Raw genomic sequence first — 18,833 nt, forward strand, 5'->3', positions numbered from 1 at the left:
GGGAGAAGCTTAGGAGCCGAATCCTTCCCTCCCTCCCCGTAGCACAGCGGCACTAAAGACCGGAGAAACACGCCTGCAGGCTGAGGTAAACCCTGTGCTGGAAGCTCCCCTAGATAGACGAGCAGAATAACGTGCAGAGCGGACGCTCTGAATTCCTGAATAGGGAGCGCTGTTGTGGAACTATCAGGTCGGCTTACAGGAGACAGGGAGCAACGCTGTGGAACTTGTTGTATTATTATAGTGACAGAGACATACTGCTGTGGAATATACAGAGCTTCCCAGACATGGAGCTATTGCTGTGGAGACCTATATAAGATATTTATAAGCGGGAGCCAGAGTTGTGGAATCATATTTCTATTTTTATTATCATAAAGTGGCTGAGAGCATTTCAAACGCTGTGATTCAGTGTGCTATACTATATATATATATATATATATATATATATATATGTATATGTATATATATATATATATATGTATATATAAACTCTCTACAAAGAGACAGGAGCAAGTGCTGTGGAATTATTTTGAGCTTACATCAGCTCACTGCCTTGGAAGACCTAATGCCATAGCACCACCTGGTGGCAGTATTATTATATTTTAACAACAACTGGGATCATATAGTCTACAGCTTCATTCAGTTTCAATATTTAAAGAAACAGTCACTATTGTTATTACATAAATTACCACTACTCCTATTTATAACTTAGCCATCTAAAATGGATCAAAAAAAGGACACAAAGAAATTTACTGAAAATAAACAATCTTCACGTAACTCTTTTTCTCACTCCACAGAGGATATTTCAAATCGTTACAAACGCGACCATCCTAGATCTCCCAGATCACCTGCCAAACCATTTTCTCCCTCATCTGATAAACACAAAACACTTGGGATTACTTTCAGTGGCATTCCGAAACCAAACCCGCAAAAAACCCTGACCTCTCTTTCAACTAAAACCAACACTAATAGTTCTCAAAACACCAAAGAGAACAAAAAACAAACTTTCGTTGACCTGAATACTGCCTTCTCAGAAGGTATGGACACCTCCAAATCTAATAAAAGGTCCACATCAAACAGAGTCTCTACTGATGGTTCTGGTTCTGATGAATCTGATTTCTTTAGAGACTCTTCCCCTAATGAGAGCCCCGCCACTCGGAGAAAGATTGACTCAAAACAACTGCTGGATGAGGGGAAATTGGATTCTGACGAGAGTTTTCTTCAAAAAATCTCTGATCTCATCGATAGGAAATTGGAAGGTGGTCTAGAGAAATTCCAAAGTTCGTTTTCGGTGGTATGTGAGCGCATAACAAAAAGACTGGAAATAAGTGAAAAAAAGGTGAAGGACTTAGAAATTAGAACAGAAACTCTTGAGAAAGAAAATTCAGACATGAAAAGAGAACTCACAAATCTTCATTTTAAATTGGCTGATCTTGAGGATAGGAGCAGAAGGAACAATATTAAAATTCGTGGCATCCCTGAGGATATTCCACAAGCAGGCTTATCTGAGTATACCAAATCACTTTTTAAGTCAGCTGTACCAAACCTAACAGATTTGGATCTTTCTATAGACAGAATTCATAGACTCCCACGTCCTTCTAATGTCTCCCGTGATAAACCTAGAGACACCATTCTGAGGATCCACTTTTTCGAAACAAAAGAAAAGGTCCAGAACTTTCTAAGAGAAAAAGGTTCCTTCCCCGAGCCGTACGCTCACATAAAAATTTACGCGGACCTCTCGAAACACACAATTGAAGTACGTAGATCCTTCAGAGAGATCACCGCTAAAATGAGAGATAAGGGAATTCAATATAAATGGGGCTTTCCTACCAAATTATTGGTTCCGCACGGAGGGAGGATAATCCATTTGATCAGTCCGGAGGAAGGCCTTGACTTCCTCAACTTCATTTCTGAGAAGTCTCACAGCTAGAATGCAATCTTTGATACGCGTCACTCCGAAGCTCTCTAATATACACCATGGGGAAATTGGGAGTCTCTTTTTACACGAACTTTCCCCCATATTAGAAGAGATCTCACTGTGAGTGAGATCCTTCAAGAGAACTTTAGTGGGTTCTCACTCCTTACTGTTTAAGAGTTCATAATTTTGTTGTTTCAACTGTATGTAATAAACTTGTTCTTTTCACATTGCTTCTTATAGAGGAGAGGTCAGTTAGTGTCTAATGTCCCTACAGAGCCTGTCGTACAATGTCAGAGGTTTAAACAGCCCTTGGAAGAGATTTGCGGTGTGGAAAGAGATCAAGCAGAGCAAGGCAGATATCATATGCCTCCAAGAGGTCAAAATCATTGAAGGTAAACATCCTCCATTCTCACACAAAATCTATCCACATATCTTCTCTTCTTTACAACAAAAAAAGAGAGCCGGAGTAATCACCATAGTTAGGGACTCAGTTCCTTTCCAGCTAACAGAAGAAATCAAAGACCCGCAAGGCAGGTTCCATATCTTGGTCTGTCTGATAAACAATCATCCACATACTATTGTCAACATTTATGCCCCAAACACTAGACAGAAAATCTTCCTCAATAAACTTTTAAAAAGAATTAAGGCACACCAAAAAGGGGTTCTGCTCCTAATGGGGGATTTCAACATTGTCCCGGATGGGCGCATTGATTCCTCCTCAGCCACTCGCCATCTGGCGCCTTCCATAAATGACTGGATGAGGAATAATGAGTTATATGACGCTTTTCGATGCCTCAACTCCTCTTCCCGGGAGTACTCACACTACTCCTCTGTCCATAAGACTTCTGCGAGGATTGACCTGGTCTTAACGGACATTTTTTCCCTGCCTAAATTCAAAAAAGTAGCCATCCTAGATAAATCATTTTCTGATCATTCCCCAGTGTTGACGGAAATTAGCCTTTTCCCGCCGTTCCAAAATTCTCACACATGGAAATGCAACGCTAGTCATCTTAATATCCCCGAATTCAAAACAGAATTAGAGGAAACCATTAGGAATTACTTTGTCGACAATGACACTGAGGGAATTGACCCCTTCACACTCTGGAATGCCCACAAGGCTGTTCTGAGAGGTAAACTCATACAGATCTCTTCCATATGTAACAGAAGGAGGAGAGAGAACATAAAAAACCTACAATTACAAATTAAAATTAAAGAAGAAGCCCAAAATAGCCTTCCCTCGCCATCTTCGGATATCCATACTGATATCCTTAAACTCAGGCAAAAACTGCAAGCGACTATCCAATCGGATTTTGATTCATTAATTAAAACATCTAAATTCAAAGTGTACTCCTCTTTAAATAAGCCGACAAAATTCATGATGAATAAGCTTAAAAGAGAGAGAATTAAAAATAGAGTAACAAAAATTCAAAATCCACAAGGAGAATTTAAATATCACCCAAAAGAAATTGCTGATACCTTTGCAGAATTTTATCATAACCTTTATAACCTCAAATTAGATTCCAGTACTCCCCAACCAGATAAAGCAGCTATTGAAGAATTTTTGAAGGACATGCACCTTCCTAAAATAGACCCGGTAGATCTGGATTTCCTATCCGCACCTTTCCATACTGATGAAATAAAAAATATAATTCAAAATTTAAAGTCACAAAAAGCCCCTGGACCTGATGGTTTTGTTGGTGAATATTACAAAATTTTCTCAGATGCCCTGTCCCCGCATCTGGAAAAGATCTTTAACAGAGCATCTGTTAACGGCTCCTTTCCAAAGGAAATGTTAGAGGCAACTATAGTCATGATCCCCAAGAGCCAAAACGATTTAGACAAGGTCCAAAATTATAGGCCCATCTCTCTTATTAATTGTGACCTTAAAATTTACTCAAAAATTCTTGCTGAGAGATTGAAGATTGTCCTTCCCAAGCTGATCCACAATGATCAATTGGGTTTCATCATGGGAAGACAAACTTCAGATGGGACCAGAAGGCTTATTAATATTATCAATAAAATAAACATATCTAAAATCCCTTCTTTAATAATTACACTAGACGCTGAAAAAGCATTCGATCGAGTCAATTGGAAATATCTCAAAGCTGTCTTGACCCGTTTTGGCTTTGGGGATGGATTAATCACATCCATATTTGCTCTATATTCTTTTCCTAACGCGCGAATCTATATCAACAACCATATGTCTAAAACCTTTTCAATAAGTAATGGTACCAGGCAGGGGTGCCCATTGTCACCCCTTCTATTCGCGCTGGCTATCGAACCTTTGGCGATCCAAATCAGGAACAATGATTTAATCAAGGGTATCAGCACTACTCATCGTCAACACAAAATTAGTCTCTTCGCAGATGACCTGCTACTTTCCCTTTCGGACCCAGTTATTTCAGTTACAAATGTGTTGGAAACTCTGAAATTTTTCTCTAGGGTTTCCTACTTTAAAATTAACAATAAAAAATCCAAGCTACTTCAATTTAACTTGGACAAGCAATCTGAGGATCTCTTAAGAACAAAAACGGGCTTCACCTGGGAAGAGACTGAAATCTCATATCTTGGTATATCTTTCGCTAAAAACTTCTCTTTCACCGTTAAAAGTAACATTAGGAAAATATTAAAAACTATCTCACAAGATTTTCTCATTTGGACTAAGTCTGAGCTGACATGGACTGGTAAAGTTCTTGCAGCCAAGACAATTGTCCTCCCCAAAATCTTTTACCTGTTTAGATCACTTCCACTATCAATCCCTACTGCCCTCTTAAACAAAATCCAAGAGTCGATTAATTCATTCATATGGGGTAACAAAAGAGCGAGGGTGGCTAAAAATATTCTATATAAAAATAAATCCAGAGGTGGCTTGGGACTACCGAACATTCGGGCCTACTACCTTAGCAATCTCATAAAGCAAAGCCACACTTGGTTTAATCACTCTTCAAAGCCGGCTTGGGTAGATTTGGAAACCTCTTATAACAACTACCGCCCCCTAAAATACTGTATATATGATAGAATATTTAAATCCAAACCCCCTAGCTCTTCACACCCCATTATAGAAGCTATTTCTGCCGCTTGGATTAAATTGGCAAGACCCAAGAGAGGCTCCAATAAATCAGAAAATTTATACAACTTTCCACTCAAACTTCTTACAGACCTCTATGATTCCCAGTTACCAGCGAACTGGCCAGGACTGGGTATCAAGAAAGTCAAAGACTTATATGACGGTAACTTTACTACCTTTGAAAAATTAAAAACAAAATTCAATCTTCCGTCTTCGGATTTCATGGCATATATTATGCTAAAAGAACAAATTAATAAATTCATAAAGGGGCCATATTCCAAAGCAGAAATAGCAACCTTACTCCTGAATAATATTGACCATAAGTTGTTTTGGAGTACTAAGTATCTTTACAATTATTTTAACAACGATACTTCTTTTACTAAACATTCCTATTTCAACCGCTGGGAAAAGGATCTGAGAATGCCTATCAGTAAAGAGCATTGGGAAAGGGCTATAATCAATACCTACACATCTAATATATCACTTACACTCCATGAATCCTTCTTCAAGTTATTGACTAGATGGTATCTGACTCCGGTAAGGTTGTCTCACTTTAATAACGCACATTCCCCTCTCTGTTGGAGAGAATGTGGGTTTCCAGGTAGTTTGCTGCACTTATTTTGGAGCTGTCCAAAAATTAAACCCCTCTGGACACAGATATCCATCTACATTAATAAAATCCTCAATAAAAAATTTTCTCTCACCCCTCAATCTGCCTTGCTCTCTATTGACCTGGACTGTATACACCCTTCCCTAAGATATGTGATTGTACACATATTTTTAGTTACAAAAAATCTGATTGCCCTCTATTGGAAGAATAAAATGGTGCCGGGACTCTCTGACATTGTCGACAGGCTCTATCTCCATAATTCATTGGAACGCAGATTTGCAGTCGTAAACGGAAACTTATCCAAGTACGGTTTAAAATGGGACAGGTGGAATGCTATGTTTCCTCAAACATAGATTGTCTTTTGACTTATCTGTTGTTATTGGGTCATTTGATTTTCTTTTTTTAGGTATCTCCTCTATTGCTAATTTGTTATACCAACTTCTAAGTGGGTTCTTGGGTTTTCTACATTCCCTGTTGGCGATGTCTGAGATTGTATTTACTTATAATGGAAGTTATGGTTTTACTTCTTATCCCATCTTGGAAAATAATATTGGAATTAAAGTTCTCCAGTTTTTTCCTTGGTTTACTTCCCTTTACCCTTCCCTCTCCCTCCCCTCCTACCCTCCCTTATCCCACCATTTCCCTTACCTTTATAAAATGTATATTTCTTCATGTATTTGACATTTCTCTGTATAATGTTTAATAATAAAAATTATTTGAAAACAACTAATAATGGGATCCCTTTTTTTCAAAGGTCACAAAGATAACGAACCACATGAAAGTGTCTCGGCCCCTGTGGTCTGTTCAGAATAGATTTCCTTTAGAGTTCAGTAACTGACATTTCTGCTAATCTGATTAGGACCTATGAAATGACTTGATGAAGGAAAGAGAGAAAATGGCAGATTTAGCATGATGCTCCATAATTATGCAATGCGATCTGCACTTCTCGGTAATAAATTCAATAGGACAGCTGCAATAGACTTATGTGCAGAGTAAAATGATGAATTATGTCAGATAGAAGAACCTTGAAAACTTCTCTTCAAATTGACTTAAAGGTGTTGTCCACTGTATATGTTTGCGTATACAGTGTCTTCAATAAAATGGTGCTATATATATATATATATATCTCTATCTATCTATCTATCTATCTATCTATCTATCTATCTATCTATCTATCTATCGTGTATAGTGGAGTGTGGCGTTGGAGTCAGCGACACTCTATGCAAATTCCCAGACAGTGTGTTCAACAAAATGGTGCCGCATATTGCGGGATGTGCACGCACTGACTCCGGCACCAGTTTATTGAAGAATTGTACTACAACATCAACGTACCAGTGGGCACGCGTCTGCTGTCTCCATTATCCATATGGCCAGCGTGTGCGCACTCTTATGTTGACTGCGCAGTGTGGCGCTGGGGTCGGTGTGTGCACATACTGCACTACGGTGCCACTTTATTGAAGACACTGTATAAATGTACCAATAAAAATGCTCGCCACCCAACCATAGAATGGGTTCAATAGCTAGTGTATTTATGTGTATGGATAAATATGGAGATAGATGTATACATACAGCCATGTCCAAAATTGTTTGTACCCTTGAAATTGTTTCAGAAAATGAATTATTTCTCCCCCAAACATACCGTACACTGTGTGCAGAATTGTTAGGCAAGTTGTATTTTAGAGGATTATTTTTATTATTGATCAACAACTATATTCTCAATCAACCCAAAAGACTCAGAAATATCAAAGCTTAACATTTTTGGAAGTTGGAGTGGGGTTTTTTAGATTTGGCTATCTTAGTAGGATATCTGTTTGTGCAGGTAACTATTACTGTGCAGAATTATTAGGCAACTTAATAAAATCCAAATATAATCTCATCTCACTTGTTTATTTTCACCAGGTAAACTAATATAACTGCACAAAATTTAGAAATAAACATTTCTGACATGCAAAAACAAAACCCAAAAAAATGAGTGACCAATATAGACACCTTTCTTTATGATGACACTCAACAGCCTTCCATCCATAGATTCTGTCAGTTGCTGTTTGCGATCAACATTGCGTGCAGCAGCCACCACAGCCTCCCAGACACTGTTCCGAGAGGTGGACTGTTTTCCCTCCCTGTAGATCTCACATTTTATGAGGGACCACAGGTTCTCTATGGGGTTCAGTTCAGGTGAACAAGGGGGCCATGTCATTATGTTTTCTTCTTTGAGACCTTTACTGGCCAGCCACGCTGTGGAGTAGTTGGAGGTATGTGATGGAGCATTGTCCTGCATGGAAATCATGTTATTCTTGAACGATATCGACTTCTTCCTGTACCACTGCTTGAAGAAGTTGTCTTCCAGAAACTGGCAGTAGGTCTGGCAGTTGAGCTTCACTCCATCCTCAACCAGAAAAGGTCCCACAAGTTCATCTTTGATACCAGCCCATACCAGTACCCCACCTCCACCTTGCTGGCGTCTGAGTCGGAGTGGAGCTCTCTGCCCTTTACTGATCCAGCCTCTGGCCCATCCATCTGGCCCATCAAAGAGTCACTCACATTTCATCAGTCCATAAAACCTTTGAAAAGTCAGTCTTAAGATATTTCTTGGCCCAGTCTTGACGTTTTATCTTATGTTTCTTGTTCAAAGGTGGTCATTTTTCAGCCTTCCTTACCTTGGCCATGTCCCTGAGTATCACACACTTTGTGCTTTTTGTTAGTCCAGTAACGCTGCAGCTCTGAAATATGGCAACACTGGTGGCAAATGGCATCTTGGCAGCTTCATGCTTGATTTTCCTCAATTCATGGGCAGTTATTTTGCGCCTTTTTAACGCAACATGCTTCTTGCGACCCTGTTGGCTATTTGCCATGAAACGCCAGATTGTTCGGTGATCACGCTTCAAATGTTTGGCAATTTCAAGACTGCTGCATCCCTCTGCAAGACATCTCACAATTTTGGACTTTTCAGAGCCCGTCAAATCTCTCTTCTGACCCATTTTGCCAAAGGGAAGGAAGTTGCCTAATAATTACGCACACCTTATATAGGGTTTTGATGTCATTAGACAACACCCCTCCTCATTACAGAGATGCACATCACATGATTTACTTAATTGGTAGTTGGCTCTCAAGCCTCAACAGCTTGGAGTAGGACAACATGTATAAAAAGTATCATGTGATCCAAAAAACAACTTGCCTAATAATTCTGCACGCAGTGTAGGTTGGACAAAATTGTTGACCCCCTCAACTTAATATTTTATTGCACACCCTTTGGAATAAATAACTGCAATCAATAATTTCTTATAACCATCAACAAGCTTCTTACACCTCTCAAATGGATTTTCAGACCACTCGTCTTTTGCAAACTGCTCCAGATGACTCATATTTGAAGGCGCATTCTCCCAACAACAATTGTGAGATCTCTCCAAAGATGTTCAATGGGATTTAGATCTGAACTTGCTTCTGGACCTTTGTTCCATCCATTTCTGGGTGCTTATTGAAGTATGTTTGGGGTCATTGTCCTGCTGGAAGACCCGTGACCTAGGAAGGAAACCCAGAATTCTCACATTGGACACTACATCGCGACCCAAAATCCTTTGGTAGTCTTCAGATTTCATGATGCCTTTCACACAGTCAATAAACATAAGGGTGAATGACCTCGGGGAGATCAAAACATCCAACACCGCGGAGACACCATCACGTGTTTCTCAACGCAGTGATCCAGAATCACTGCGTTGAGAAACACGTGATGGTGTCTCCGCGGTGTTGGATGTTTTGATCTCCCCGAGGTCATTCACCCTTGTGTTTATAGACTTTTTACTAGGCACTGCTCCTAATAGCCAGTTTCCTACTCCACACTGATGAGGGGCAAATACGGATACCATGTTTTGGCATAGGTGGTTTTCCTCTCTTGGATGCTGCCCTTCCCGTGGTTGTTCCTTCCCGGTGAAAGACCTGGCTATTCATTGCTTGCGTTGAGAAACACGTGATGGTGTCTCCGCGGCTTTTCTACATGCACTTTCACACAGTCAAGGCACCCAGTGTCAGAGGCAGCAAAAGAACCCTAAGACATCTTGAGCCTCCACCATATTTGACTGTAGGTACTGTGTTCTTTTTCTTTGTATGCCTCATTTTGTTTTTGGTAAACAGTGGAATGATGTGCTTTATCAAAAAGCTCTTTCTTGGGGCGTGGCTATGGAGTAAGTGAAGGAAGACGTGTTCTGGGAGAGCTCCTCAGTATCCTGCTACCATTTAGTCCGTTGGACCCCTAAATTGGCACATACCTCGCCGTTACTGAGACTCCTGGAAGCACAGAGGCTGCTGGCCCCTGGTGAGGGCTGAAGTGACGGCTGGAGAGCGTTGGTGAGGGAGAGAGACCGGCGGCGCGGTGAGCCCTGCATGTGGCGGCGGCCATCTTTCCGGCGGGAGATCCTGTGACACAGGGCACAGCGCTGCAGATAACGGCAGCTGGAGATCCTCCTCGGCTTTCAGAGGGCAGCGGACGCCTGCAGGTGAGAGCTGCAGGACCCTGCTCCGACGGGAGAGAAGAGGAGGCTGTACTGGTGACGGGGGCGGCTGTGTGCGGCGGCCATTACTGAGGCGCGTGCCTCTGGAGCAGAGGGGGCAGCGCAGCTTCTCATTACTGCAGCGCGGCTGAGCAGCCCATATCTGGTTCTCATAGACCCAGGGACAACGTGGTGTGAGCTCTGAAAGATTGAGCCCCACGTTCTCCCCATAAATAATAATCCAGTCGGCTGTACTTCTAATTGGAGACCTCCAGCCCCCTCTTAACCGTTTTTGCCACTACTTGGAACTTTCCCTATTGCAGGGACTGCCGTTCATTTCCAACGTACATCTCCTGACAATACATCAGCACGCCTCCTGGTCATAGAGGCTCACAGCAGCATCGCATACTATATACAATAACTCTGGTGTGGCTTCTAGACATTGTTGTGATTCTGATTTGGACTGCCCTGCTGCGTCACTTACTGGTCAATCATGCAGCGCATAAAGAGTACATCTGCAGCTGACAAACTTAAAGAGTTTGCTAGGAGTGATGCCCAAGATAATGCAAGATCCCTTAGGAATAGCTCCTCACAAGCCCAGCGGGGGAAAAACCGTCCTTCTGATAGTACTGATGAGGTTGAACAAGATGAACTGACTCTTGCGCAGGCATCTGCACAATTAATGCAGGCTATATCCCTGACTAGAACGTCCCTTTCTGAGCAGATAGAGGATGTGCACACTGAGGTGGGACGTCTAAGACAAGACATGCAAGCTATGAAGGGACGTATGACGGAAGTGGAGGCAAGGGTGTCTCAGGTAGAAGACACCATTAAACCTATGGAGGCAAAATTGGCAAAAGTTGCTGGTTCCACGAATGCCTGGAAGCAAAAGGCTGATGATTTAGAAAACAGAATGCGTCGCAATAACATCCGCATCATAGGTCTGCCGGAACACGTGGAAGGCCAGCAGCCTGAAAAATTCTTGGAGGACTGGCTTAAGTCCTCGTTGGGAGACACGTTCTCCCCAATGTTCTCAGTGGAAAGAGCCCATAGAGTACCCACCAAACCTCATACTCCTGGAGCTCCACCCAGACCTTTTCTGGCACGTATCCTCAATTGCAAAGACAGAGATGCTATCCTGCGGTTGGCACGACAAAAGAGTCCCATCAAGCTCGACGGTGCTACAATCTCAATATTTCCAGACTTCTCCGCTGAGCTTCAGAAGCAGCGGGCAAGATTCATAGATGTCAAGAGACAACTTAGGGATAAGAACATTATTTATTCCATGATATACCCGGCGCGTCTGCGGGTTGTCAGCAATGGTTCCTCCCTATTCTTCACTGACCCGTCAGAGGCGGCGGACTGGCTGCGCTCTCGTGGGAAGTCTAATGGAGCAGATCCCTGATAGATTCTAAGCTGATCTACAACTATTCAACTGTTGAATTGGAGCTCTCCCAAAGAGCGTTTAGTACACCAATAATACCGGACGCTGGAATCAGCGGGGGTATCCCCAGGTTTACTTGAGGATGGGAGCGTTGAATTAAGCTCCTGGATTATTCAGTTCTTGTTAAGTTGTTTTTTTTTCTTTTCTTTGTTAAATTTAACTAGCCTCAGTAGGTATCTAGGTAAAAGCCGCCTTCGAAACTGTTATAACCTTCTATGCGTAGTATGTGGACTCTTATTATTATTGTCGATGCATATCATGTCTTTAATGAGTGGATATGGGGTCTGAGCTAATATGTATGACATGGAACATACGGGGTATTAAATCACCCCGAAAGAAAATTAAGGTGTTTTCTCAGATAAGGCGGTACCTCCCCCATATTGTGGGCCTGGTGGAGACACATCTGACCAGAGACACGGCCAAATATGTACAGAAGCCTTGGGTACAATGGCATGCTCACGCATTTCACACTAGCTACTCGAGAGGGGTGTCATTGTTAGTACATAGAGATGTCAGATGGGAGGCCCGGACAACTCGACGGGACCTGGAGGGACGTTTTGTTTTTGCATTAATTGATTCCCGCGAATATGTCATATTGTGTATTTACAACCCTCCTCCGGCCAGTACCTCTATACTTAAGATGGCAATGAGCTTTGTGTTAAATTACCCAGACGCACATGTTATTTGTATGGGTGACCTCAATCTAATTATGGACAGTGATCTCGATAGAGTGAGATTGGGAGATGGATCTCCTGGGGGTCCCCTGCCCTTCCCCCCTTCTTCGACCCCGACTCAGCTGGCACTGTTCATAGAAAATAGCGGCTGGGTGGACCTGTGGAGGGTGCGTCATCAGGAGGAGAGGGGATATACCTGTCACTCATCCACTAAACGCTCTCTCTCACGTATAGACTATATTTTTGGATCCAGCAACTTAGTGCAGTGGGTGGATAATGTGGAACATGGTAATAGGGGAATCTCGGACCACAGCCCAATTATACTTAAACTCGTGTTTGGGAAGATGAATAATGGTAGAATATGGAAGTTAAATCCCTTCTGGCTCAAACTATTAAATTCAGATGATAGGACGGTTGATCAGTTGAATTGTTACATCCAATCCCATTCAGACCTTCAAAATATTAATTTATTTTGGGATGCACTTAAGGCATATTTAAGAGGCTGTCTATCTTCTACAATCTCTTATATCAAAATGAAAACGTCAAAGGAGGACGATGAGGTTGAACAACGACTGAGAAAGGCTGAGGCCGCATATACGGCCGATCAGACTAATAATAATAGGATTGAGTGGCTGACTCTACAAAGACTATATACCCAACACTTGGACACTAAATCTAAGCGTAAACTCTTTTTCACGCGACAATCGTATTTTGAAATGGGGAATCAGGCGGGAAAATTTTTGGCCTATTTGGTGTGTCAACACAACGCATCCAATATGATAATACAAATTCGCTCACCAGATGATTCATTAAATTCCACTACTGAGGAAATTCTTCAATGTTTTTATAATTACTATAAAGGATTGTATGAGTCTAAGAGTAGTTTTAACGTTTCTGATTGTCTAAGTTATTTATCCGATATAGCATTCCCCACGCTGAGCCCCACCCAGCAGGCCTTTATGGACGCTGAGTTTACTCTGGAGGAAGTGGAGCAAGCTATAACAGATATGGCTTCTGGGAAGGCCCCTGGACCGGATGGCTTCCCGATAGTTATATAGGAGATACCGGGAAATACTGGCCCCGCTTTTACTGAAGGTATTTAAAGAGATTTGGGAGGGTGGATGTCTACCTGATACTTTTTATGAGGCACATATCATTGTACTCAAGAAGGAGGGGAAAGATCCTTTGGAGTGAGGTTCCTATTGTCCCATATCGCTGGTAAATGTGGACTATAAGATCTTTACTAAGATACTGGCGACCAGGCTGAACTCCATCATATTAGATATTATACATCCAGACCAAACAGGCTTTATGCCTGGTAAGAGTACATCTATAAACATTAGACGGGTTCAGTCAGTGATTCAGTATAGCTCTTTACTACCGGATAATAGTTGGGCGCTGGCGTCGCTGGACGCGGCTAAGGCGTTCGACTCTCTCGAGTGGCCCTTCTTGTCTGCTTGTCTGCAGAGGTATGGCTTTGGGGAAAAATTTCTACATTGGGTTGGTGTATTATACGTGAAACCTAAAGCCCGCATAATCGTAAACGGCTCCATATCTGAGTCAATTTCACTGCATAGGGGAACCCGTCAGGGGTGTCCCCTCTCCCCAGCCTTGTTTGCTCTAGCGATAGAGGCATTAGCTATACGTCTACGCTCTGCCCCCGATATTGATGGTATCAAAATAGCGGATCGTACCGATATCATTGGTCTATATGCTGATGACATGATAGTATTCATGGATGAGGTAGAAAAAACGTTGCCAAAGGTAATAGATACCATAGACAAATTTAGTGGGTTCTCAGGCCTATATATTAATTGGGATAAGTCTGCCCTATTGCCTCTGTCCCAATCCCCAATATCTAAACTTAACGCTCTTTCCCCGTTACCTGTAGTGTCTGAATTTAAATATTTGGGTATTTATATGTCCCGATGTAGCGGATTGGATCTGCAACTCAATGTCCTCCCCCTGCTAGAATATGCCAAATTGAAATTCACGCCCTGGAGTAAACTTCCACTGTCTGTAACAGGCCGTATTAATCTCATAAAAATGATTTTGCTCCCTAAATTCAACTATTGTCTTCAGCATAGCGCAGTAACCGTACCAAAATTCTTTTTCACTAACTTAAATTCTTATGTTACCTCATTCGTGTGGGGGAAAAGTAGACCCAAACTTAAATTGACGACTTTGCAAAGACCTAAGCAGGGGGGAGGAGCGGCATTACCAGATTTTTTTTTATACTATTTGGCGGGGCAGACCAAAGCACTTTGTAAATGGATGCCTCATAATTAGCTCCCTAATTCTGAAAGCCACCTAGTTAGTTCTGCTGGCACTAAATGTCCACTGGGCCTTCTAGAATCAGAAGAAGTAAATGCCCCCCGATTGCTGCCCATGATACGATTGGCGCGATCCACTTGGAAGAAAATTAAAAAGGTCATTGGATTTGGGGACATTGTGGCTGAGATGCCTCTATGGGATAATGATTATTTCCCTGCACTAGTGAGCCACCCGTCTGCAAGCTTTTGGGTTTCCCACGGAGTCCTGTCAATGGGTGATTTATATGATCAGGGGGTCTTTAGATCCTTTGAACAGCTACAAGTTAAATATGATCTTCCAAGATCTCAATTTTTCCGATACCTACAACTCAGATCTGCCATTCAGTCATTTGTCAGGAATGTGGGAACAAACCGTAACATTTCATCTTTGCCCCTGATAGGTATTCTTAAGTCACAGGGACCTCAGGGCCTTGTCTCATCTTTGTACACATATTTGCTATCGGTGGGAGCAAATTCTGTTATGGACTCGGTGAGGGGCAAATGGGAAGGGCTCATCACTAATATGCAGAATGAGGAATGGGAGGATATTTTAGCCTCCCCCCCCCCCCTCCCTCAAAGTCTCTCCGTCAGTTAATAACAGGATGACCCAGCTGTATATAATCCACCAGTCGTATCTGACCCCACTGAGACTCTTTCGGATGGGTCGATACTCGACATCAGACTGTTTGCATTGCCACTCACCAGACACTGACTTTGTACATCTGATATGGCAGTGTCCCATTGTTCTTCGATATTGGAGGGAGGTGACGTCACTGTTGACTTCTGTACTGTCAATCCCGGTTCCTATGGAGCCTTTGGTGTGTCTGTTTGGAGTATGGGACGAGGAGGCTTGGGACCATTATGCGGGGATCTTTCTACGTGAAACTTTATTTTTGGCACGGAAGTTGTTGGCTCTGCGGTGGATGGGGAGTACACCCCCCTCCATTAGATCCTGTATCGAGTTGGTGAATACAGTTGTCCCATATGAGCGCACTCTTTATCAAAACGGGTTGCCCGGGTAAGTTCAACAAAATCTGGGATAGATGGAACACCTCTCATCTCACCTTATGACATGACTAATAGACAAGGACATGGTTTATTTGACTCTTGTTCTACAAGCACTGCGCAACGGAGGGAGGGAAATATTGTTTACTATTGTTAAATGGCGGCTTAATAGTTTCAGAGGCTTGGTTTGGTTATAGTTTAAGAGTTTTATGTTTATAACTTTGTGTTTGACTGTTTTATAATTGTACACATATGTTTTTCCTCTGTGAAATAATTGGCATATGTATGTGCTGTCCTTATTATCCTTTGTAAATGTAACCATGCAGACTAATGACAAGGACAAATATGTATGCTATACTTTATTTGTGTTTGAAAATAAACGAATTTAAAAAAAAAAAAAAAAAAGCTCTTTCTTTGTCTTATCTGTCCACAAGACTCTTTTCCATAAGAATTTTGGCTTACTCACGTACATTTTGGCAAACTGCAGTCTATCTTTTTTAGGTCTCTGTTTCAGCAGTGGTGTCCTCCTGGGTTTCCTTGCCATAGTTTTTCATTTCATTCAAATGTCGACGGACAGTTTGCACCGACTTTCATGCACCCTGAGCCTCAGAACAGCTTGAATTTATTTGGAACTAGATTGTGGCTGCTTATCCACCATCCAGCGTTACAACCTTTCATCAATTTTTCTCTGCTGTCCACGTCCGGGGATATTAGCTACAATGCCATGGGTTGTAAACTGCTTGATTTATGTTGCGCACTGTGGACAAAAGAACATCACGATCTCTGAAGATTGTTGATATTTTTCAACAATTTTGGTTCTCAAGTTCTCAGACAGTTGTCTTCTCTTTCTATTCCCCATGCTTGGTATGGCACACACAGACACATAATGCAAAGATTGAGTCAACTTTTTATCTGGTTTCATGTGTGTTTTATATTGCTCACACCTGTTACTTGCCACAGGTGAGTTTGAACAAGCATCACACGCTTGAAATTAAGTTGTTTACACACTATTTTGGAAAGGTACCAACAATTTTGTCCAACCCATTTTTGAGGTTTTGCGTGAAATTATGTTCAATTTCCTGTTTTGTTTTTCTTTTTTTTGTGTTGGAACCAATGCACACAAAGGAAATAAACAGGGGTATAACAAACATGTGTAATTGCAATCATTTTCTGGGAGAAATACATAATTTTCTTCAACAATTTCAAGGGTGCCAACACTTTTGGCCATGACGGTAAGTGACAGAAATATGGCAGTTTTTGAGCATGGTTTTTACCATTGATGATGCTTTTAAAGGGAATCTGTCACCAGGTGTTTGCTATCACACCTGAGAGCAGCATGATGTAGGACAGAGACCCCGATTCCAGTGATGTATCACGTAGTTTACTGGGTGCAGCAGTTTTGATACATCAAGAGTTTTCTCAGCTTTAGATGTAGCAGAGCTCAGAAAGTTGACCCTGCCCACAAAACAGCTTTCTGTGTACATTGCATATTGACAGTAAGCTGCTATCAGTGCTGGGGACGTGGTTGGACCAGGAGGCATGAATCCCCTAGTCCTGTAGTGATAATCTCCTGCTGATAAAACATTGATAGTATAGAAACTACAGCACTCAGCCTATTAAGTGACACATTGCTGAAATCAGTGTCTCTGCCTCTACCTCTGTTTTCTGCCCTCAGATAACATAGCAAAAATTCACACTGAAAGATCGAAGATCTCTTTAAAGGTAACCTGTCACCCCCCCACCCCCACCCCCAGGCGTTTGAAAGTAAAAGAGCCACCTTGTGCAGCAGTAATGCTGCATTCTGACAAGGTGGCTCTTTTAGTTATTGGTGCTGTAACTGCAGAAATAATCTGTTTTGTAATTTGTCCTAAATACCTTTCTTCAGTCCTGGAGGCAGGCCTTTCCCCCCCCTGCTGCAGACACCACACAGCCGTCACTGAAATCTTCTTGGCGCCGGGTGCCGCCTCCTTGGCGCTGTTTTGAAATGATCCAGCGCCTGCGCTCTTCTCTCCTGCCTTGGGCAGGCGCAGTGAGCGCTGCCCGTCCTCTGTCCTCATATGCAGTCCAGCTGACTGCGCCTGTGCGGCCGCCCTGCCTGTGAATCCCAGCCCCGCAATGTGAATAAATCAGAAGACACTGCGGGGCGGGGATTCACAGGCAGGGCGGCCGCACAGGCGCAGTCAGCTAGACTGCATATGAGGATGGGCAGCGCTCACTGCGCCTGCCCAAGGCAGGAGAAAAGAGCGCAGGCTCATTTCAAAACAGCGCTGAGGAGGCGGCGCCCGGCGCCAAGAAGACTTGAGTGACGGCTGTGTGGCGTCTGCAGCAGGGGGGGAAAGGCCTGCCTCCAGGACTGAAGAAATTTATTTTCTGACAAATTACAAAACGGATTATTTCTGCAGTTACAGCACCCAGAACTAAAAGAGTAAAAGAGCCACCTTGTCAGAATGCAGCATTACTGCTCCACAAGGTGGCTCTTTTAGTTTCAAATGCCTGGGGGGGGGTGACAGGTTCCCTTTAATTCAAAAGTAATTCAAAAGTAATTCAAGATAGCTGGTTGTCAAATGTGGACACCGCAGAGCAGAAAAGGTGACAAGCAATCGTTTTTACTTTCTTTACTGTTCCAACTTGAGAGGAAATCTTCTTCAATGGATGGAAGATTTTATCAGTGAGGAAAAACGGCGGATATCATACCCTTATTTATTTTTATTGTAGGAAGCTGCTATCCATGTCCTGAGACAGTAGATGTGAAATGCAGTTGTGGGAAGACTCTACTCACTGTTCCTTGTGGCCGAGAGCGTAGCACCAAACCTCCCCGTTGTAAGGAACTATGCAGGTATGTCATATACTTTTCCTTCTGTTCTTCATGTATCCACGGCCATCTATAATGTGTACATCTATCACCGAAGGAGCAAAACCTGACCGGGAGCTTAGTCACTGGGATCCACAGGGCCGCCAACAGGGCTTTACTGCCCTTACTGTTGTATGGGGCCCCCTCTTTGTGCTTCTGCTCACCGGGACCCAGGGTATGATGGGGCACTTCCATCTGCAGCGCAGAGAGCCTTACTGGAGCTGCACAGCTTCAAGGGAGCCCCTCTGTCTATTCTGTGACGTACTGGTGGCGGCGCATACGTGATGACGTCATTGCGTACGCGACAGCATGTACATGTGCCACTCATCAGGACACCACAAGCGGAGCTGTGCCTGCAGACGAATCGTATGAGAGGTAAGTATGAAAAACATATGAGGAATTGTGGTGGAGGAGCTCAAATAATGATAAATTGGGGGTGGGGGACGGCGAATGATGAATTGAGGATGGGAG

At 42.6% G+C, this 18,833-nt stretch overlaps 1 protein-coding gene across 1 annotated transcript in view; it reads left to right on the forward strand.

Moving 5' to 3' along the window:
• NFXL1 (nuclear transcription factor, X-box binding like 1) overlaps positions 1–18,833 on the forward strand; it is a 129,931-nt gene that overhangs the window by 56,268 nt on the left and 54,830 nt on the right. Inside the window, exon 13 of the mRNA XM_077279812.1 lies at positions 18,227–18,347. Coding sequence (XP_077135927.1) covers positions 18,227–18,347 — 121 coding nt within the window. The remainder of the gene's footprint in view (positions 1–18,226; positions 18,348–18,833) is intronic.

The sequence above is a fragment of the Ranitomeya variabilis genome, chromosome 1 (assembly GCF_051348905.1).
Source record: "Ranitomeya variabilis isolate aRanVar5 chromosome 1, aRanVar5.hap1, whole genome shotgun sequence".
Classification (NCBI taxonomy): domain Eukaryota; kingdom Metazoa; phylum Chordata; class Amphibia; order Anura; family Dendrobatidae; genus Ranitomeya; species Ranitomeya variabilis.